At 45.2% G+C, this 23,696-nt stretch overlaps 1 protein-coding gene across 4 annotated transcripts; it reads left to right on the top strand.

The window, feature by feature from the left end:
* Nucleotides 1–7,650: 7,650 nt before the first annotated feature.
* On the top strand, nucleotides 7,651–23,670 carry LOC121965977 (protein NLRC3-like). Of its 4 annotated transcripts, none has more exons than XM_088080843.1 (10): nucleotides 7,651–7,813; nucleotides 10,053–10,194; nucleotides 12,334–12,486; nucleotides 15,689–15,743; nucleotides 16,776–16,995; nucleotides 17,698–19,504; nucleotides 19,614–19,787; nucleotides 21,828–21,923; nucleotides 22,027–22,073; nucleotides 22,263–23,670. In XM_088080843.1, exons 3-10 carry the CDS (start codon nucleotides 12,335–12,337, stop codon nucleotides 22,853–22,855), a joined length of 3,144 nt encoding a protein of 1,047 aa, XP_087936969.1. In that variant the 5' UTR covers nucleotides 7,651–7,813; nucleotides 10,053–10,194; nucleotide 12,334; the 3' UTR covers nucleotides 22,856–23,670. The 4 variants fall into 4 exon arrangements, with proteins under 4 accessions (XP_087936969.1, XP_087936657.1, XP_087937616.1 ...); XM_088080531.1 differs by having other exon boundaries at nucleotides 21,750–21,923; XM_088081490.1 differs by having other exon boundaries at nucleotides 21,750–21,923; nucleotides 22,027–22,138; nucleotides 22,263–22,399.
* The last annotated feature ends 26 nt before the right edge of the window (nucleotides 23,671–23,696 follow it).

Below are 23,696 nucleotides of genomic sequence, written 5' to 3'. Positions count from 1 at the left end.
TACTCTGAGAGGAGAAAACGGCGGCGCGCAGGTGAAGCAGTGAGGGAGTGCATAAAGGCTGGTCTTCATCTGGGTTCAGGCCCTCAGGGGGAAAACACTCTCTGAAGCAGCTGAAAATGAAATCTCTAAAAACAGATCCCGGTCTGTCCCGGCAGACAGATTTCACTCCGCCGTGATCGTGGGCCGACCTCACTTTGGTTTGATTCGTATTTGACGTTAAACGGAGTAAATCTTCGTTCGGCGGCCGTTTGGACGTGTAGTCATTTAAAGGCCATCAGGATGCTGTTTGGACACATAAATGTCCTCTGGACTCATGTCCTGCTGAGGACATTCATATTTAATATTGATATAAAGCTCACAGCAAAAACACCACAGGAGCTTTGTTTATGGGCCTGAGAGTTACTGTGATGATTGTGGGTTAGATTATGGTGACACACGTGTGGGGACGGGACTTTTATTCACTGATATTTATTATTGATTTGGTTTACTGTCTTTTATTTTAAGCTGGTATTTGAGCTTTTTGGATGCTTTTTAAATGTAATTTAATTTGTTTTATATTATTGTTTTTAATATATTAATTTCATATTTTATATATATATATATATATATATATATATATATATATATATATATATATATATATATCTTTTTCTTCTTTATCTTTTTTATTTTATCTTTACTGGAGTAATTTATTTGTAAACTAAAATCCTAGAGTTGTGTTAAAATTCAATAAAATACAAATTATAGAAAAAACAACATTTGAGTTTCACTCAGCCAACAGAAAGGCGCTGTGTGAGATCAGATATGAACGGCCGCAAAATGTTATAAAGATCAAAGATTTAGTGTAATGAAAACTGTGCCGTTAAAACAAATAACCATCAGGGAATGAGAGCACATCCGATCAAAGTCACCCCCTGCTGCTCAGCCCCCAGCCTCATCCCTCTCCCCCAGCCTCACCCCTCTCCCCCAGCCTCACCCCTCTCCCCAGCCTCACCCCTCTCCCCCCAGCCTCATCCCTCTCCCCTCAGCCTCACCCCTCTCCCCTCAGCCTCACCCCTCTCCCCCCAGCGCCGCTGTCTGTCCCTCTCAACCATCCAGGTCTGAGGTGAGCTCAGAAAGATCAAGACGAGGAAGGCCGCAGGTCCAGATGGCATCAGCTCCAGGATCCTGAAGTCCTGCACAGACCAGCTGTGCAGGATAGTCGAGCACATGTTCAGCCGGAGCCTGAGGCTGTGGAGGACTTCCTGTTTGGTGCCAGTTCAGAAGAAAAGGTCATCACACGAGGAGGACTTCAACAACTACGGGCCCGTGGCACTGACTTCACATCGGATGAAGACTCTGGAGAGGCTGGTCCTGGTCCGTCTCCGCCACCGGGACAGCTCATCGATGGACCCGCTCCAGTTTGCCTACCAGCCTGGTATCGGAGTGGACGACCAGTCGTCCTCCTCGATAGAGCTCTCTCTCACCTGGAAACGCCTGGCAGCACTGTGACAATCATGGTCCTTGATTTCTCCAGAGCTTTCAACACCATACAGCCTGTGCTTCTGAGGGACAAGCTGGAGCCCACAGGGGTGGACCCCCGCCTCTCACCGAAGATACAGGACTACCTCACCAACCGACCAGGACCGCAAAAATACGGACAACCCGTGTCTGACAGTTTGCTTCAGGTGGGAGGAGACAGGTAGAAACTCTGTGTTTCTTCTAGAAAACCTGCCAGTGAGCAGGTTATGTTCACAGAGTCAGTTACCATGGTGACTGATTCAGAGTCAGTTACCGTGGTGACTGATTCAGAGTCAATTACCGTGGTGATTGACTCTGAGTTTGACTTAACTCTCTCTGGAACAGATGACAGAGTTTCACATCACCTGCTTTCTGGAAAACATCCAGAGAGATCAAACTCAGCATCAGTGCTCATTGTAAACACACACTGAGGTCAACGTGCACACACACACACACACACACACACACATCCAACTCTACACCTCACCTTCACTGTATAAACAATGTACACCACTGATACTCAATATATGAACCGCGGGCCAAATCTGGCCTCTGACGGGGCTCCTGGTGGCCCCCCAAACATTTAAATAAAGTGATCGACACTGAGAATTGTTTTTGTCCTTTTAGTGTCCATAAGGTGCCAGAGAGCATAAAACAGCATCAACACAGAGCTCCCACACCCCCGACAGAGGGCCGAGCTCAGACACTGATGTCCTAAACTCCTGGAAATGTCCTAAACTCCTGGCCTGCTGTGGTCGTGTCAAAGTGGCCCCCAGCAGTCAGTTTCTACACGTCCTGTCTCGTCTCACCTCTGTGACTTTGATCTCCTCCTCAGGGGACACCTGTCCTCCTCTCGGCCAATCAGAGCCTCAGAGTGTCTCAGAGTGCTGCAGGGAAAGTAAACAGTTTGTGTTTACATGTTTCTCCTCAACAAACAAACGCCGCCAACATCAACTGTCACCGCGCCACTTCCTGTCACATGTCACACAGCAAAGACACACTCTGAGTATTTGTACTCTTTATCCTGCAGTACGACTTGTCAAAGAGTACAAATACTCAGTACTGCAGGACAAAGAGTACAAATACACAGTACTGTAGTACAAAGAGTAAAAATACTCAGTATTGCAGAACAAAGGTTAAAAATACTCAGTACTGTAGGATAAAGAGTAGAAATACTGAGTGAAACTGAGGTCAAAGTACCGATGTGAATCAGCATTTAAAGATTCTTCAGGTCCTCGTGCTGAATACTCCTTCTGATATTATCGATCATCGATGTGTTGATCACAGCGATAGCAAGAAATTAGTACTAAAAGTACAAGAAAAATTATCAAAAAACAAAGAAAAATTGCAACCAGAGGGAAAATTTAAAAAAGATCAGTAAAACACTTTATAATTATTATAGTATTTCTGTAAAATTATTTTACATATTCCCCTTGCCTTTCTAAACATATTTTCTAAATCTACTAAATTTTTGTAAATTGCAGAACATTCTTGCTCAGCTGTTGATTGCTTCTTTTTTTCCGTGTTTTTGACACAAATCAAACAGGTGTTCAGTTCATTTAAAGGGTTAAAAAGAGATGTGGCTCCAGGTTACAAAGGGTTAAAGTTGCAGCTCATTTGAATGACTTTAATAATAATAATAATTCTCACAGATTATTGATCATGTTCTGTATCAATAATCTGTGAACAATCTAAAGCTGCCAGAGAAATGTTATTATTTTTAAATGTAGTTTGTTGTTGTTTTTTTCCTAAAAACTTCTCGATATTAAATAGATGCTGCAGCTCATTAATACTGCTGCTGTCCAGGGGACATCTGTCTCATCTGCTCTATTACTGTTACTGTACTGTTAGGACCTCAGAGCAACTTTGAATACTTCTGAAGTTTCAGATCAGAGTTCAGCTGCAGGATGAAGTTTAACAGATTATCAGGGTGTCCCCGTTCACACACGTCCACTTTGACAGATGATCAGGGTGTCCCCGTTCACACACGTCCACTTTGACAGATGATCAGGGTGTCCCCGTTCACACACGTCCACTTTGACACTCATTATCAGGGTGTCCCCGTTCACACACGTCCACTTTGACAGATGATCAGGGTGTCCCCGTTCACACACGTCCACTTTGACACTCATTATCAGGGTGTCCCCGTTCACACACGTCCGCTTTGACACTGATGATCAGGGTGTCCCCGTTCACACACGTCCACTTTGACACTCATTATCAGGGTGTCCCCGTTCACACACGTCCACTTTGACACTCATTATCAGGGTGTCCCCGTTCACACACGTCCGCTTTGACACTGATGATCAGGGTGTCCCCGTTCACACACGTCCACTTTGACACAGATGATCAGGGTGTCCCCGTTCACACACGTCCACTTTGACAGAGATGATTAGGGTGTCCCCGTTCACACAGGTCCACTTTGACACTCATTATCAGGGTGTCCCCGTTCACACACGTCCACTTTGACACTCATTATCAGGGTGTCCCTGTTCACACACGTCCACTTTGACACAGATTATCAGGGTGTCCCCCTTCACACACGTCAGCTGGAGGACACACAGGAGGACACAACACACTTCAAACTCAGTCATTTTAACCCTTGCAGGTAAAACCTCACCGGCTGAACTCAACACAGACACACAGAGAGACAGAGGGACAGAGAGACATGGTGTCTTACCTGAGCAGAGAGGTGCTGCTGTGTGTCTGGTCCGACAGGTGAGTGGCTCACCTGCTGCTCCTCAGGACGGTTAAAGGGACACAGGGACAGACAGAGGACTGGGTCCTCGCCTGTTGGTTTGCAAACAACAAACATGTCGGTTTCAGCCTCAGGCCACAAATTCTCCCCCCACAGAGTCCCGCCCACCCAGGATGACTGACAGCTCCGTGCTGTCACATGACCAGGCTGAGTGACCACACTACTGGAATTTATTTTAATTCATAGTTTTATAACTTTATTATTTCACTTCCCTTACTTTTTATACTTCCTTTTTTTCCAGAAAAACACAGAAATACCCAGAAATACAAAGTGCAATACAGCAAAACTCAGCTGTGTATTTATACACGCTACTGCACTGATGGAAGTACCAGTCACTTCATACCATTAATATTCACAAACACGATCCATCTTTCCTGGAACTTATCAGTCTGTAAATCTGTAAAACATCATCTATCATCCAGTCTCTGCTGTTTGTTTCACTTTCACTCTTTTTGCATTTTATTTTGTAAAGCAAAAGCTTAATTTCCTGTAAGAAGGTTGTTTTATTATTATTATTATTATTAAAATAGTACTAATAATAATAATAATAATAATAATAATAATAAATTATCATTATTATTATTATTATCATTATAATAATAATGAATTATCATTATTATTATTATGATGGTGTAACTCCTGAAGTATGAGGCTTGTAATCCCTCAGATGTGGTTTAAAGGTGTAGTTACATGTTGTGCCCAGTAGGGGGGCGTGGGGGCGGAGCCTCGTTCACTCCTATGAGAGCTGCTCAGTGGCGCATGAAGCAGAGAAAACATCGGGAAAGAGACCTCCTTAAATCACTGGATCATTTCTTTGAGACATGTTGACTTTTTAGAACGCATTTTTTATATCCATTATTAAAAACATTAAGTCCTAAAGACGTAAAATGCGCTATTTCCCGAATCAAGATTTTGAATTCGGTGTTTCTCCAGACATAACATGAACGCGCAGCGGACCCGCGGGACTCTACCGCGTGAACGCGCATGTGACTCTAAGCGTTTCTGACAGCACAGGCTTCCTACCGGCTGTAGTAATTTATATTTTTGCTGTAATTCATCATTTTTAACATTTTACATCACATCCATACGCTGCTGGCTGTAAAGCTGTAATATGGACGTCTTACCGTGTCTGTGTCAGACCGTATATACGGTCTACGGTCTGTATTCAAACTACCGGTTATCAGTGAGCAGCGGAGCTCTAGAGACAGTTACTGAGAGGTACTGGACGTAGTATTTACTTAAAGATTAGCTGTGTATTAATACACGGGGGAATATTACAAGCAGCACCTTTTATTACCTTTGTATGAGCACAACACCTAACGATTCTGTTAATTTGATTTCTGCGGTCGAGATTAAGATATGATTCCCTGATGAGTTGTATGTATATGTGTGTGTGTGTGTGTGTGTGTGTGTGTGTGTGTGCGCGCGCGTGTGTGTGTGTGTAGAGAGAGATAAATATGCCATTATCTGATAATCATGTAAATATTAAAACCGACAGCGCTGTCCTTATACCGCAGATTAGCTGCTGTTGCTAATAAGCTAAGCTACTACCAGACACATGCTCGTGCGCCGGCGCTGTTCACTTCAAGCTCTCGGGTCATCTGAGTGAGCGAGCCTGTGAGTCGGAGTCAGTGCTCGGGTACACTCGGGTACACTCGGCCGCGTTCGGCTGTTCCACTTCCACGCTGCTCTATGGGCCAGTAGATCCGGGTATTTTACACTTTTCTAAATCCGGAAAAAGAGTTTTCTCTGCTTCATGCGCCACTGAGCAGCTCTCATAGGAGTGACACCGCTAAAGAAATATCTGACATGATCAATATTATCATGATTATGGGAAAATATCATATACATACATGTAAATGGAAAAATCAAAGACCTTCACTAATATCTTTTAAAAATGAACTAAAAACCTTATTTTCCTCTCTAGTACTTTTAGCTGAAAAATATGGACCAATACAAGAACTTTGCAACAACCTGTCACAACTTTTAATGCCTTAACTGACTGTAATGGAAATGTCTTCATGTGTTAAAGTGTCCTTAAGCAGCACTTTCATGTGTTTGAACTGTGAATGAAATGGGAAGAAGGACTGTCTCGTGGCAAAAGATGGACTGCCTGCATTATTTAGTTATTTAGTTTATTATCTATTTTATGTTATTTTCTAATATGTCATGGTTAATATATATAATTTTATTTGCCTTGTACTTGTTTATGTTTCTGTAAGAAGACATAGCGGAGATTCTTACTGGAATTTGTAATTATTGTCAAGTTCAATAAAGTTGGGGGAAAAAAAAAAGCTGTCATAGGAGTGAATCAGGCCCCGCCCCCACGGCTGTATCCAGACTTCCTTATAATACATCCATGAAAATACCCGGATCTACTGGCCCATAGAGCAGGGTGGAAGTGATTAACAACAGCCGAACGCGGCCGAGTGTACCCGAGTGTACCCGAGCACTGACTCCGACTCACAGGCTCGCTCACTCAGATGACACGAGTGCTCGAAGCGAACAGCGCCGGTGCACGAGCATGTTTCTGGTAGTAGCTTAGCTTATTAGCAACAGCAGCTAATCTGCGGTATAACGACAGCGCTGTCGGTTTTAATATTTACGTGATTATTATTATATCAGATAATGGTATATTTATCTCTCTCGCTCTACACACACACACATACATACAACTCATCAGGGAATCATATCGTAATCACGACCGGAGAAATCAAACTATAATAAAAGGTGCTGCTTGTAATATTCCCCTGTGTATTAATACACAGCTAATCTTTAAGTAAATACTACGTCCAGTACCTCTCAGTAACTGTCTCTAGAGCTCCGCTGCTCACTGATAACCGGTAGTTTGAATACAGACCGTAGACCGTATATACGGTCTGACACAGACACGGTCCGCTGCGCGTTCATGTTATGTCTGGAGAAACACCGAATTCAAAATCTTGATTCGGGAAATAGCGCATTTTACGTCTTTAGGACTTAATGTTTTTAATAATGGCTATAAAAAATGCGTTCTGAAAAGTCAACATGTCTCACAAAAAATGATCCAGTGATTTAAGGAGGTCTCTTTCCCGATGTTAACAAACGCGGAAAAGTCTCTCTGCGCCAGTGTGCGTCACGTGACGCTGTAGTTCCACTTTCGGCCACTATGTACATTTTGCCTCAGAGTGGCGCACTTCCTGGGGGCTGGCATGAAGCATGGCTGTATTATAAGGAAGTCTGGATACAGCCGTGGGGGCGGGGCCTGATTCACTGAGGCCGCAGTAACGGTTGTTGGGACAGTGGAGCCTTCGGAGGATTTCCTGGTTGATGTTCCCGCCCTTTCGCCTACGTCAGTTTATTCCTGCTGTCAAGGCTCGAGGGTGGGGAGGCTTCTCTGTGCATGACGTCACTTCCTACCTGCCTCGGGGCGTCCTGGCCGCGGGTCCCGGTGTAAACGATTTCATCTCTAAAAACTAGATTATTGGAGCAGCTGACGTTAATAAGCCGCTCTTCCGTCAGAGCCGCAGCGGGAAACCTGAAGGAGAAACCTGTGGAGTTATTGATCGATTATTGGTGAGTGACGCAGGATCCTTGATAATCAGCTGTAGTCCGCGGGCTCAGGTGAAACAATAACAGACCTGTTTGCTGTGTGAAAAGACTGCCCAGAAACCAGCCCGGTGCGGAGGACGCTGTTTGCGTGAAGTTTGCGGTGTACTTCGCTGCGTGTTAACGTTTAAAGAGATGCTAACGCGGGAGGCTAACGCTCGGTGCTAACGCAGTTGCTGTTCTGTTTGGTGGTGATGCCGATGCTAAGCTAACGGCTAAGCTAACGGCTAACTGTGGTCTGTTGGAGCGGCACTTAAAGGTGCGTTTCACCCATTTTATTGACGTTAGCGCCTGAATTCAGTGACATTTACTCACTTTATTGGTTTGTAGTTAAACTACAATTGTATTTAACTAATTGTGGTTATGACACACATGTTAAAGTGAATTTAAAACGATAAGTCATGTATAAAATGTAAACTGTTATAGATATGTTTAAAAACTGTTTAAAAAGAAATATTATTGAGAAGAGGCTTAAAAATTCAAATAATTAATTAATTGGTTTGACTTATTGCAATTCAGGATGAGTAATTCATGTGTTTTGTTGCTAAAACACTTAAATTGCTGTGATATATGGTGACTTAGTTCATATTATTGTGTGTATATCCTCAGTGTTTGTAAAATTTCTTGCAGAAGATGATTTAATGAGGTCTTATGACAGAAATAGAGCTGTGCGTGCAGGTTGGTTTTGTCGTAGGTTGAAGCACCAGATTTACTGATGAACTGGCTGATGGCGAACCCAGCGAGACTGTGGACAGTTGTGGACGCGGTTCGCAGAGGACTTTGGATTTGCTTGATCACTTCGGGACTTGAAAATCCCAGCTTTAAAGGACCGTCCGAGTTGTAGAGCCCAATTCCCTGAGACTCGGACTCGTTCCCAAACCGCTACCACCTCACTACAGAGTGTCACTCCAAATCAAGTCTCACTCGCAGCTGTGGAGGGCACTTCTGATGAGGGGGGGCGCCCTCTGTACTCCACTGGAGGAAGGAAGCAGTGGTAACCATGGCGACTGAGGGATGCGCTATGAAATAAACAAAGTGGAGTCATATTTTCATTCATATGAAGTAGTTTATGCATGCATACAGGCATCTGTGGGTTTAGCAGAAGTCAAGGAACCACAGGCACAAAGCGATATTCTCCTTTTTTAGTTTTTTATCTTTTACCACCTAAACACATTCTGCGATTTTGGGTTGGACTGTAAGGTCAGCATGAGGCAAAACAAAAGTGAAAGTGCTTAATCTAAAATACCTGACAAAAACGAGAGGCGTAACTCACATTTGTATGTCGTTTCCTTCTCCCGATTCATGTGCGCTTCCTGCTATGACCATCTTATCCTGCGCCGGTGGAGACTCGCTATTTAAGGGGTTAACAGTCGACTTACAGTCAACGAGTCGCGATCGCTGACTGAACAGGAGATGTTATCTGATATGATCCTGCCTATTTTTAATTTAATCATTATTATTTTTCATCAATTATTGTTGTCATTTTTTAATTTAAATTTTTGTTAGTCTTTTTTGTTTTGTTTTTATCCGTTTGTTTGTCTTGGGGGGTGACAGTGAGGGTATGTGTATTTGTATATTGATGTGCAATTTTTCTCCACTTTTTTGTATCGTCAAAACTTGAATAAAAATATTGTTTAAAAAAATGAATAAAATGAGAGCGAGTTATGTCTGAAGCATTTTTAATCAAATATAGGCTGGTGAATCATACTGAATTACAGATTAATTCTTTTTGTTTCTAAAAGAAGAAAGAAACTATCTGTTTGTCTTTAAGAAACAAAACAATAATAAATAATAGAATAAATAGCATTAAACAGCATTAAAATGGTCCGAGGCTTCGGTCATTAAGCATTTAAAAGCTCACAGGCTGTGGAGATACGTGTCAAAATAAAATATCTGTTGTTAAAAGTCCAGGGTTACTCCACCTGCTCATGTTAATACACACGGTTCACTGTTCATACAACACTGCTCAATAAATGTTTCAGAAATTCTGTTTGTTTTCCAGACTCAATAACTGATGCTTTCTCATCACACTTCAGTTATTTTAATTATTTATTTTTTCTTTGCTTAAAAGGATCCTTGAAATAAAGTTGTTTCATTAAACAGACTACCTCAGTAGTCTGTTTAAGGGACATGGAGGAGTTTATTTACCTGTTGCCATGGTGATGACTGACTTCCTGTGTCTGTCTTTTTTTTTTTCTGTCTGCAGTTTCTCTTGTACTTTATCCCGCTGTGACGCACAGCGATTCCTCACACCAATCTGCAACTTGATCAACAACCGCCACGTAAACATCTGATAAACATCTGAAAAACATCTGGTCAACATCTGGTAACTGTCAGCTGACTCTCAGGTGAGTCTCGGCCAGGTGACTCCGGTGTTTTTGTCCTCTGTGTGTGTCCATGTCGTCATGTGATTTGAGCTGATATCTGGCCCTTATGTTTAAAATAATGTTACAGGGAGAAAAAAAACAGTTATTTATAATTGTTTTATTTAATCACTTTTATAGCTCATTTCCTGTTTTTGTTCATTTACTTTATTTTTTTGTGCTAATTTCAGTTCATTTTCTTGAAGATTTTCAATTTTTTGCCATTTTTGTGTAATTTCTTTCCTTATTTCAATGTTTTTGTTAGAAATCAAGTCAATCTGCTCAGGATGCAAAGGGTTAAACTGCAGGAGGGGGTGAGTCAGCAGAGCGAATCTGTCTGTGTGGCTTTGATTTTGGATAAAAACACGCTGACTCTGCAGTCGGCTCACCCTGCTCTGAGTTTCGGTTTTCACCAACATGTGTCATCTCGAGAGAATCTGTTATCAACTTCATTTAGAGATAAAACACAGCGAGCAAGCACGAGACTAACATGAGTTAACCCTTCGACGCCCGGTCAGACTGGCTGGAGTTCTTTCAAACACATGGGAAGACGACAACAAGGCAACTTAAGAAGAAATCACCACAGAATCAGCAAGAAAAATAATTAGCCAAAAAAGAAAGACTTTAAATGTATAGCTGATCATATTAAATATACAGCAGCAGGTCTCTGGTCCAGGCTGTGCACCCGTCGGCGTGGGGGCGTCTGAGGATATCTGTGACCTTAAAGTTGGAGCTGCTGCTGATGGACGGTGAGGGTCTGTTGTCTGACCCTTAGACTTGATAGTCAGGTCCTGGTCCAGTTCTGAACGACACGGATCAAAGGTTTCTGGCTGTTGTAGTTGAAGTCCTTCCGTCCTCGTAAACATGATGTGTCTTTATGTCACGTTCAGTGAGTGTCAGCAGGAGAGAAAAAACTGAACCACAGCGTAAATAAAAACCAGAGAAGAAGATAAAAACAAAGTCATAAGGTAAGAAACGAATCACTAAAAAAGTCCAGTTCATTTTAATTACAAAGCCCGTTATGACAGACCGGTCTGCCTCCGAGGCTTCACAGCAGGCACCATCCCTCTGAGCTCGGACCCTCGCAGCAGAGAAGGAAAAAAACACCTTGATGGGGTAAAAATGGTAGAGAGATCAGGAGGAGCGGCCGAGGACGGATCACTCTTCAGGACGGACAGACGTGTCATAGATGTTTCCTGAGACGAGACGATAACTGAAGGAGCAGCAGGACTCCAGTCCGGCTCTGGGTGGAGCCGCTAAATTTTGTTTTTCTTCAGGAGCTTCTGACGTTTATGCAAAGTTTCTTCAGATAAAGTCGAGTCCTGCAGCACCACCACAGTTCAGAGTCAATACAGAGTCAGCTGGACCAGCAGCCGGGGGAGGGGGACGTTTACTGTCATCAACAGCCAGGGGAGGGACGTTTACTGTCATCAACAGCCGGGAGGGGGACGTTTACTGTCATCAACAGCCGGGGAGGGGATGTTTACTGTCTGGGGGTCATTATCTGCTGCCTGACGGCTGGGGGTCAAACTGACTGCAGCCTGATGCGGGGTCCTCTTCTGTCAGACCTTTTTAATGTTTTCTATGATCAGGCTCATCACATCTGGACCAAATTCTCAGACTGAGACCAGACCCTCAGACTGAGACCAGAACCCTCAGACTGAGACCAGAACCCTCAGACTGAGACCAGAAGGTGAGACTGAGACCAGAACATCAGACTGAGACCAGAACCCTCAGACTGAGACCAGACCCTCAGACTGAGACCAGAATGTGAGACTGAGACCAGACCCTCACACTGAGACCAGATTCAGGTCTGGTCTCAGTCTAAAAATAAAGGCTCTGTCTTAGCAAACAAATATATATATATATATATATATATAAACTGTTGCTGCACACTGCGGCCCGTGTCTTTACTACATGAAGTGAAAGCTGCCGTCCCCCTGAACGTCCCGCTGAACGTCCTGCAGAGCAGCTTAAACTTTAACACTTTATACAAAAAAAAAAACCAAATGGTCACGTATTCGTGTTGATCAGCTGGATCTGATTCAACACTCTGAGTCCGTCACAGAACCTGGTTCACATGGTTCTGTTCACTGATTCAGGACTCTTATCTGTTTGCACCAGGATGAAGCAGCAGAGACCAGACTCTCCTGGTCCTGGTCCTGGTCCTGGTCCTGGTCCTGGTCCTGGTCCTGGTCCCAGCTGTGTGTCCATAAAGAGTGACCAGTCTATGGATGACTTTGTGAACTTTACAGAAGGACCTGCTGCTGATGGACGGTGAGACTCTGAATCTGACTCTGAACAATCCACTTCATGTCCACTTCATGTCCTCTTCATGTCCACTTCATGTCCACTTCATGTCATCTCCATGTCCACTTCACATCCTCTTCATGTCGTCTTTATGTCCACTTCATGTCCACTTCACGTCCTCGTTATGTTCACTTCCTCTTAACATCCAATTCATGTCCTCTTTATGTCCACTTCAGGTCTACTTCATGTCCTCTGTATGACTCAACATCCTGTCTGAGGTCTCTGAATTAGCTTCAGACAGCTGTCCACAGATGCTGTGGTGGACTCGCTGTGTGATGTTGGGGTAGTCTGTGGGGGTCTGTGGGGTCTTCAGGGTTCTGCGAGGTCTGTGGGGGTCTGCGGGGTCTTTGGTGGTCTCCGGGGTTCTGTGGGGGTCTACGGTATCTACAGGGTCTGTCAGTGTCTCTGGGGGTCTGCGGTTGTCTGTGGGTGTCTGCGGGGGTCTTCGGATCTGCAGAACGTGAGGAAAGCAGCAGAGGGACTTTCCAGACCGTCCCGTTCAAACAGAATCTAAAAAAACACTTGAACTTAAACTAACAGGTCTGTCAGACACAGAGTTCAAATCACTGGAGAAAAAAATGAATTTGTCAAACAGTGAAACTGAGATTTGACCAAACACACGGCGGCTGAAGACAGTGTCCTGTTTGTGTCCTCTTTGTGTCACATTTGTGTCCTCCCTGATGGACTAATCTATCACAGCTGTTTGTCTAATGAGACAAACCTGACAGGCAGCTCAGGTGATGCATTCAAGTGACCCTCCAAAACATGAGAAACTACAAGGCTGGCTACAACAATGTCTGACAGCAGCGACTGAGTCACCGTGACGTCACCGTGACGTCACAGCGTTTCCTGTCTGCTAGAGCCAGCGGCCTGAAGCTGAGATTTAAAATGTGTTTTTGCAGCCGAGAACACAGCAGAAACATTGTTACAACAAAGCGAACACAGCCGTCACACGCTGCAGATAACAAGCATCAGATCCAGTCTGAATCTAACACCAACATGTTGAGTTTTCACATTTTTCGGTGAAAAGGAGCGATCACGCTGTTTCCACGGTCTCTAAACTCCTCAGAAGGAATCGCCGCCCACAGACATTTATATTCCAAAACCAGCCGATGAGAGTCTGCAGACTGACAGAGAACGTCTCTCAGCAGCAGCAGCAGACGACAGAAGTGTCCACTGCCGGAAATAAAACATAAAGCATGAAAACACCGTGAATACGTCCTCTGCAGCCCCTGAGCCCAGCTGCACCCACAGGAAGCAGCTCGCTGCAGGACAGGAGACGTCAAAAACAAAACAAAAGGTGCAGAAATAAGGTTTCCCTGGCTGGAGGGCGGGGTCTTTGGTACCCTGCTGTAAGACTGCCCCCCGCTGTAGGACTGTGTATGACTGTCCACAGCTATAGGACTGTCCCCTGCTGTAGGACTGTCCACAGCTATAGGACTGTCCCCTGCTGTAGGACAGCTGTCTGTAGAAGACCTGAGAAACCTTCAGCTAAATCCATCCAGACTTGCAGCCTTTCTTATACCACTTTTTCAAAATTAGTGCACGTTTGTTTTTTTAACACGGTAAACCTGCTGAAAATGGACTGTGTTCCCACTGCCAGTGTACACGGCTCTGCAGCACACTTCATGTGTTGTTTTAGTGTCCTTCACAGACAGACCAGAGAGCACGCAGACAGCAGCAGGACAGCTCTGTGGAAACACTCTGTGGACTCTTGTCTTTTTTCCTCTCTGACTGGTTTAGTGTCTCTCTGAACCGGCTTCGGACTGGTGTGGGTCTGGCTGCAGACCATGTGGCTCTGGCTGCTGCTGTTCTTCTGCAGCTGCTCCTCCATCCTCCTCCTGTAGCTCTTGTCTCCCTCTCTGGTCCTCTTTCCTCAGCTCCTCCTTCTTTAAATAATAATAAACTGACGACGCGCAGGGACCCCCTCGCAGACTGGACGGCGGAACGTCCCGACAGCAGGGTGAACCGTCAGCTGACCTGGATCTGATTTCAGATTTTGAACTCCCACATTCTCAAACACGTTTTTTCAGAAGGTCGAAGGTCTAAAGGGGTCGTTTTATTGTCGGCACGAATCCTCCTGACTGAGCTTCTCTGAATGTTCCCTCACACTGACGGATCTGTTCCCTCCATCACTGGACTGGAAATCTAACACCGACGCTGTGTACAAGAAGGGGATGAGCAGACTCTACTTCCTGAGGAAGCTACGATCCTTCAACGTGTGCAGCAAGATGTTGGAGATCTTCTACCAGTCTGTTGTCTCCAGTGCCGTCTTCTTTGCTGCTGTTTGTTGGGGTAGCAGCATCAGAGCCAGTGACACCAACAGACGTAATAAAATAATTAGGAAAGCTGGCTCTGTGGTGGGTTTCAGGCTGGAGACCGTGGAGACGGTGGTGGAGAGGAGGACACTTAAAAAACTGCTCGCCATCACGAACAGTGCTGAGCACCCCCTCCACCGCACACTGGACCGACAGCGGAGCACCTTCTCCAACAGACTGATTCAGCTTCGCTGTCGAAAGGACAGATACAGGAAATCTTTCCTGCCACGAGCCATCCACCTGTACAATAACTCACCTCTGTCTGCTCCTTAAACTCTGCTCTGAGCTCCATGTCATTTATGTTATTTATTCAGATACTGTCGGTTGTCTTATATTCCGGTCAAATTTTGCTTACTGTACCTCTGCAACTGCAGTCACTCTGCACTTTACACTTGTATATATGTATATATGTATAGTCTCTTAGTTTTTTGTTTTTTTAAGCGTATTCCTTTTATATTCTATTAATATTGTTTGCTCTTTACTCTTTGTTCTTACTGTATGGCGCTGCTACACCCCAATTTCTCAGTTTTGAGATCAATAAAGTATATCTATCTATCTATTCATGTCTGCACACTAATGTCCAAAATCTGTGTCCACCCCACGTCCTCTTAGCCGACCGTCACCACTCGTTTAAATAAAGTCAGCTTTATCGATGAAGCCCATTTTCATAAATGACAGTGTCCCTCAGCGGCTTCACAGACACCGTCTGTCCTCGGACCCTCAAAACAACAAATAAACCTAATAAACAGGTAAAAAACAGCAGGAATCTTTTCTGGATTGAAGTTTTCGATGTGAACTTTAGTTCAGATAGAAACTCAGAGCTGTTAACTGAACTGTATGTTTTCTCACAGAGTCCGGAGCTCAGAGGCTCCCAGAGACCCCGCAGACCTGGACTCTGTCTTCATGGTGAGTTCACACACAAACACACATTTCATCGTCATCACATCAACAACTGATCAAATATGAGCCTCCACTCACCTCCTCACAGACTCTGCGCGGTATGTTTGGGATTTTTGAAACTGTATTTTTGTTTTTTGAGCAGAAAAATTCTGTGATCGCCAACAGGACGGCAGATCAGGGATTTTTTCAGCTGGAGTGTAATAAATAGACCTTTTCTGATCGGAGTGTTGACTGATTTTGCAGCGCCGTGATGAACTTCTCATGAGACTGCTCTCCTTAACAAATCACTTTATCAAAAACATTTTAACAGGATTCTGCTCTGCAGCAGTGTTAGACATAAACTTGTGACTGGATTTGACAGATCTGTGGCTCGTCCTCGCTCCTCAGGTTTTTATAGATGACGGCTGGTGAGAAGTGATCGTGCTCTTTACTGCCCTTTTTAGGCCACAGAGGAAACTACAGCGGGGCTATTTAAAGATGTCCACACTCTTCATGCCACTTAAACTGTGAAATAAAGGAAGTGCAGTAAAAAGCACAATATTTCCCAGTGAGCTGTGATAGAGAAGAAACAGAAACAAGCAGAAAATAGAAATACCCATAAAGTGCAAGTACATTTACTTTACTTACTTTTCAACTCAGTTCTTCACTAAACTGTTCAGGTAGTGATCAGATTTATGCTTAAATCAGATTCTGGAACATTAATTCAGTAGATTAAACAAGAAATGCACGTTTCCTGTTCATCAGAACTCACAGTGGCGAGAGCATCAGAAACATCAGAGTCACAGCATGCTCTGCTGCACAAACTGCATCATTACTCCATCATTAAAAACCATGAAACCTCACGCTCTGCTTCATGTGTGCTGCAGAAAGATTAAACATCGGCACATCTGAAAACACGCAGACAGATCTCTGTGACAGCTGATGAAATGATCTGACAGGTTAATCATCTCCACAGCTCACTGCAGCAGGCGGCAGTCTCGTGATCACATGACCACATGTTCTCTACCATGCACAGCTCACTTTGTGATTCTTTTGCAGCTGCTGGAGAAAAACATCATCATGTTTGTGAAGAACGAGCTGAAGAAGATCCAGACGGTTCTGGGCTCAGATTACCCAGAATGCTCAGAGGGTCAGAGGGAGGATGAGGAGGTGCTGGAGGACGAGGAGCAGAGGAGGAACAGAGAGGAGTTTTTGAGGATCACAGTGAACTTCCTGAGGAGGATGCAGCAGGAGGAGCTGGTCAAGCGTCTGCAGAGCAGTAAGATGATCTGTTTACATATGAACTGCTGAGTCCAATAAACAGCTGACACACTTAGGGACGAGGTCGGGCCGTCAGAGTGTGTCGGCTGTTGTGAGGGAAAAGGCTGCAGTTGGAGGTTCAGGCCAGAAGATGGCAGCACTTCCCAGCAAAGATCTCTGACACTGAGGCTCTGCTGAATGAATGTATGAATAATATCAGCAGTACAGAGGTCAACGTGACCTCACAAAACATGTTTTTGGCCATAACTCAATAATTCATACGTAAATTATGACAACATTTCACACAAATGTGTAACAGGATGAAATGATGAAATTCTGATGTCTTATGTATATCTAAAAGGTCAAAGGTCAACTTTACAGGGACATAATCATATTCTGCAAAAACGCTTTTCTGTCCTTTATTCAACATCAGAACTAAAACTGCTGATTTTAGAGATCTTCTGCGTCTGAAGCGTCCATGTTTTAGTCAGAGCTTTGTAGCAACGTCCAGATTGTAGAAACATGGTCTATGACTTCACGGCTGCATGTGAGTCTGTCAGGAAGGTAAACTGCACCACGGCTGGTTTGTGGAGGCATAAAACGGTTAAGACGGTTATTCTATCGAACTCATTCATTCATCCGTGAAGGTGTTTGAGAACACGAGTTTCTGAGATATTCTGCAGGATTCACTCACTGATTTCATGTGTGCTTTGTTTTTCAGGAGCTGTTGTTTCGATGTGTCGACGTAAACTCAAATCTAACCTGCAGCAGAAGTTCCAGTGTGTGTTTCAGGGGATCGCTAAATCCGGAAACCTAATTCCTCTGAATGAGATCTACACAGAGCTCTACATCACAGAGGGAGGGACTGCAGAGGTCAATGATGAACATGAGGTCAGACAGATTGAAACAGCATCCAGGAAACCAGACAGACCAGAAACAACCATCAGACAAGAAGACGTCTTTAAAGGCTCACCTGGACGAGACGAACCGATCAGAACAGTGATGACAAAGGGAGTGGCTGGCATCGGGAAAACGGTCCTAACACAGAAGTTCACTCTGGACTGGGCTGAAGACAAAGCCAACCGGGACATCCAGTTCACATTTCCTTTCACGTTCAGAGAGCTGAATGTGCTGAAAGAGAAAAAGTACAGCTTGGTGGAGCTTGTTCATCACTTCTTTACTGAAACCAAAGAAGCAGGAATCTGCAGGTTTGAAGACTTCCAGGTCGTCTTCATCTTTGACGGTCTGGATGAGTGTCGACTTCCTCTGGACTTCCACAACAACAAGATCCTGACCGACGTCACAGAGTCCACCTCAGTGGATGTGCTGCTGACAAACCTCATCAGGGGGAAACTGCTTCCCTCCGCTCGCCTCTGGATAACCACACGACCTGCAGCAGCCAATCAGATCCCCCCTGAGTGCGTTGACATGGTGACAGAGGTCAGAGGGTTCACCGACCCACAGAAGGAGGAGTACTTCAGGAGGAGGTTCAGAGATGAGGAGCAGGCCGGCAGGATCATCTCCCACATCAAGACTTCCCGAAGCCTCCACATCATGTGCCACATCCCAGTCTTCTGCTGGATCACTGCTACAGTCCTGGAGGACGTTTTGGAGACCAGAGAGGGAGGACAGCTGCCCGAGACCCTGACTGAGATGTACATCCACTTCCTGGTGGTTCAGACCAAACTGAAGAACGTCAAGTATGACGGAGGAGCTGAAACAGATCCACACTGGAGTCCAGAGAGCAGGAAGATGATGGAGTCTCTGGGAAAACTGGCTTTTGAGCAGCTGCAGAAAGGAAACCTGATCTTCTACGAGTCCGACCTGACAGAGTGTGGCATCGATATCAGAGCAGCCTCAGTGTACTCAGGAGTGTTCACACAGGTCTTTAAAGAGGAGAGAGGACTGTACCAGGACAAGGTCTTCTGCTTCGTCCATCTGAGTGTTCAGGAGTTTCTGGCTGCTCTTCATGTCCATCTGACCTTCATCAACTCTGGAGTCAATCTGATGGAAGAACAACAAACAAAATCCCAATGGTGGTGGTTTCTATTTCGAAGCAAACCTGAACCAACACGTCTCTACCAGAGTGCTGTGGACAAGGCCTTACAGAGTCCAAACGGACACCTGGACTTGTTCCTGCGCTGCCTCCTGGGTCTGTCACTGCAGACCAATCAGAAACACCTACAAGGCCTGCTGATACAGACAGGAAGTAGCTCACAGACCAATCAGGAAACAGTCGAGTACATCAAGAGGAAGATTAACGAGGATCTCTCTGCAGAGCGAAGCATCAACCTGTTCCACTGTCTGAATGAACTGAATGATCGTTCTCTGGTGGAGGAGATCCAACAGTCCCTGAGATCAGGACGTCTGTCCACAGATAAACTGTCTCCTGCTCAGTGGTCAGCTCTAGTCTTCATCTTACTGTCATCAGCAGAAGATCTGGATGTGTTTGACCTGAAGAAATACTCTGCTTCAGAAGAGGCTGTTTTGAGACTGCTGCCAGTGGTCAAAGCCTCCAACAAAGCTCTGTGAGCACATGCACAACAAAACCATCCACATTAATGTAATTTATCTTTATTCAGAAAAGAAACGGTTGGTTTGTGACAGATTTCTTGTGTTTTGCTGGTTCATCTTCAGGCTGAGCAGCTGTAACCTCTCAGAGAGAAGCTGTGAAGCTCTGTCCTCTGTCCTCAACTCCCTGTCCTCCAGTCTGAGACACCTGGACCTGAGTGACAATGACCTGTGGGACTCAGGAGTGAAGCGTCTGTCTGCTGGACTGGAGAGTCCACACTGCAAACTAGAAACTCTCAGGTCAGGACTCATCAACATGTAGAAGTTTACCCATTCATCATCAAGCAGTCCATCTGGATTTAGTCAGCCTCATTGGAGCTCTTTAGTCTCATTGTCTTTCCTCCTGAGCTGCTCCTTGGCTGGATTTTCCACGTAAACACTCTGAAAGGGCAGAGATGTTTGCCTGGTATGTTTGTTGTAGGGGCTTTGCTGCTCCTCTCCCTGCCTAACATTTTCCTTGTATGCATATGGAAGGGCAGGGAGGTTTGCTGTCTGCATTAAAGTTTCCACATAGGCACGGGGAAGGGCAGAGAGCTCCCAGAAAATAGTCATACCGTCAAATCTCATACTGCAAATGGAAGTAAGGTGTCTGACAAAAGTGGTCCTGACTGAAATTGAGTTTAGTGTTACTTTGGGCCGACCACGGTGTCAAGCTCAGCTCACATCCCAGCTGCAACGAGCAGCCCAATCAGCTGATGGATCAACTGATTGATGAAAGCCAGTCAGCTGATAAATCACATGATTACTTTCTATGCACCAATTGGCAGATCTCATTCAGAGCACCCTGTTTAAACTGCTTTAGCCTCTTAAGTTTCAAGTTTATTTGTCACATGCACTATCTTACAAGTACAATGCACACTAAATTTTTTAGGTACCAGAACTGGTCAAGACCACACACAATAAACAATAACAATAGTGCAAACAAATCAGAAATGCAAATTTAAAGACTACTGTATGTTAGTTGTATTTTTGTGTGTGTGTGTGTGTGTGTGCGTGCGTGCGTGCGTGCGTGCGTGCGTGCGTGCGTGCGTGCGTGCGTGCGTGCGTGCGTGCATGCATGTGCTTGTGCACCAGGTGGTCTTTGTTGAAATGCACATGGAAGGGCAGGGAGATTTTCTCTCTCCACCTGGCCTTTTACATAAGGAGCAAGTTTCTCCTCAGCAGTCAGCAGCAATTCTCCTTCTTTCCCTGCTTGTTTGTGTGTCTCTGTGAGCCCATCTGTCTGTGTGTGTCTGCTCATCTCTCTTTCTGTTTAGACACAACTGACAGTCATTGTGGAAGCACTGGATTCATATTTTATCACTTATTATCAGATCATTTATATCATATATAATATCTTTTGTATCTTAAAAACAGATAATTTAGTGTGTTTTCCAGCCAGATTCGCTTGTGGCTCATGAAAAAAAATAGACCAGAACTAACCTATCATAGCAGACTGTGAGCCTGCCGTGAAGCTCGGGGCCATGGAGCTCGGAGCCGCGGCGCATCCAGCGTGAACACTGTGACTGCTCAACAACGGCGCTGAAGGCAAGCAGCTTGTGCTCTGTGGAAAATAAGTGTGCTACGCGGCCATTCTGCATCCAGTGTGAACATGACTCTAGGCTTTCCATGTACACACGGGGAAGGGCAGAGACTGTTTGTTTCTCATAAAGTGACGTCCCTGCTTGTGAACAGCTGAGCCGTTTGAGGTTGCTCCTTTCAGAGCCAGTCATGATACTTTGATCTGTTACCACTTCACCAGTTTACACGGAAATGTTACGAACAAACTTTTTTTTATCACGTTGCAGCGTCAAATTCAGAATGAGTTTAACTGTGTGTGTGTGTGTGTGTGTGCGCGCCTGTGCATGCCTGTGTGAGTGTGTGTGTGTCTGTGTGTGTGTGTGCGCCTGTGTGTGTGCGTGTGTGTCTGTGTGTGTGTGCGCCTGTGTGTGTGCCTGTGTGTGCCTGTGTGTGTGTGTGTGTGTGTGTGTCTGTGTGTGTGTGCGCCTGTGTGTGCCTGTGTGAGTGTGTGTGTCTGTGTGTGTGTGCGCCTGTGTGTGCCTGTGTGTGTGCGTGTGTGTGCGCCTGTGTGTGTGCATGTGTGTCTGTGTGTGTGTGTGTGTGTGTGTGCGCCTGTGTGTGTGCCTGTGTGTGTCTGTGTGTGTGTGCGCCTGTGTGTGTGCGCCTGTGTGTGTGTGTGCGCGTGTGTGTGTGTGTGTTCAGTCTGTCAGGATGTCTGGTCACTGAGGACGGCTGTGCTGCTCTAGCCTCCACTCTGAGATCTAACCCCTCCCATCTCAGAGAGCTGGACCTGAGCTTCAACCATCCAGGAGACTCAGGACTGAGGCTGCTGTCTGCTGGACGGCAGGACCCCCGCTGCAGACTGGACACTCTCAGGTATGGACAGACAGCAGCTCTCACACTGTCTCTAATGAGCTCTGGTTAATGGAGGATCTGACTGAAGGCGTATGAAGGTGATTGTTACGGTTTCTTCCTATAGGGTGGACCATGGTGGACTGCAGAGACTGAGTCCTGGTCCGAGGAAGTGTGAGTGTGTTTACTGATATGGATCTGCGTCCTCCTCAGGTCCACACGAGGACAAAAAGCAGAATGTTAGTGACATGTTGGCTGTCGTGTTGGTTCCTGCTGATGCTGTGAGAGCTGGGTGGTTGAGTTGTCAGCTGCGGTTTGTGAAACATTGTTGGCGGTCTGACTGATTGTCCGTCTCTCCATCAGACGCCTGTCAGCTGGACGTGGACACAAACACCATACAAAGAAACCTCAAACTGTCCAACAACAACATGACGGTGACACATGTGGGAAAGGATCAGTCATACTGGGACCATCCCGACAGGTTTAGCTGCCCTCAGCTGCTGTGTAGCACTGGTGTGACTGGTCGCTGTTACTGGGAGGTGGAATGGAGCGGACACGTTTATATATCAGTGAGTTACAGACGAATCAGCCGCAGAGGAGACGCTAAAGACTGTTTGTTTGGGAGGAATGATCGGTCCTGGAGTCTGTCCTGCTCTGATGAAGGTGGTTTCTCTGTTTATCACAACGACAGAGAGACATCCATCCCCTTCAACACCTACTCCTCTTCCTCCTTTTTCTCCACCACCCCCTCCTTCGTCTCCTCCTTCATCTCCTCCTCCTTCTCTAACAGAGTGGCAGTCTATGTGGACTGTCCCTCTGGCACTTTGTCCTTCTACAGCGTCTTCTCCAACTCTCTGATTCACCTCCACACCTTCAACACCACATTCACTGAGCCTGTCTACCCTGGGTTCAGGTTTGGGTTCTTCTCTGGTTCTTCGGTGTCTCTGCAGGTCTGAGAGTCTCTGCTGTGGACAGACACGCTCCTACCACCTCCTTTTAGCTCCAAGTGCGTAAAAGTTGGAATAATTTGTAAAACATAAATAAAAACTGCAGTCAGTGATCAGTAGATCCACTTTAAGCTCGATTTAAATGAATCCAGTCCAGAGAAAAAATGTTTCCATGAGCCACTTCACAAGGGCGGCACCCAGATCCGAATACTGATCACATGATTCATTTAAATAATGTGCAAACGACTGACGTTTCAACGTGCACTGCGTCTTGGTCGGTCCTCTGACTCTGATGAGGACACGTCCGTCTTGAAGCTCGGCCGTGTCTCAGTTCGGCCTCTGAGCCGCTGGCAGGACAGCTTTCAAAGAATTAGCTGGTTATTTTTTGTTTTCTCTGCATGTTATCGATGTTAAGCAGATGACGGACAGGTGTATGTTACTTTCAAAATCCAGTGAAGAAAACGACCTTCAGCAGCTGCTGTCTTTTGTCTCTAAATTCAAACATCTGACGCCCCAGATTTTTCTTTGGCTGAATGAAAATAAATCAGGAATGAAGCATCAGAGAGATTTCCTGATCGGAGTTACTGCAGCTTCTCGTCACGTCTTTGGTTTGAAGCTGAAACGCAGACGTCACGCTTCGTTTCTCTTCTGGTTAAAGACTTCCTACAGCTCTGTGCTGAGCCTCTGATGATCACATGTTGAGACGTTTTTGTGTCATTTTAATGTCGGTCCGGTGTTTCGGGCTGGGAAGTGATGCTTTTGTTTTTCAGTTTCTTTTTGTTATGTGTTTTTCTGTTTACAATAAAAGAGCTGATCTCAAGAAAGTGAAGTCAATCAGCACCGATGTCAC

This window comes from Plectropomus leopardus, chromosome 1 (genome assembly GCF_026936395.1).
Source record: "Plectropomus leopardus strain MGB_pleo_1.0 chromosome 1, ASM2693639v1, whole genome shotgun sequence".
Taxonomy (NCBI): Eukaryota; Metazoa; Chordata; class Actinopteri; order Perciformes; family Serranidae; genus Plectropomus; species Plectropomus leopardus.
The sequence above is the reverse complement of the archived record's forward strand: the minus strand, read 5'-3'. Positions and strand labels throughout refer to the sequence as shown.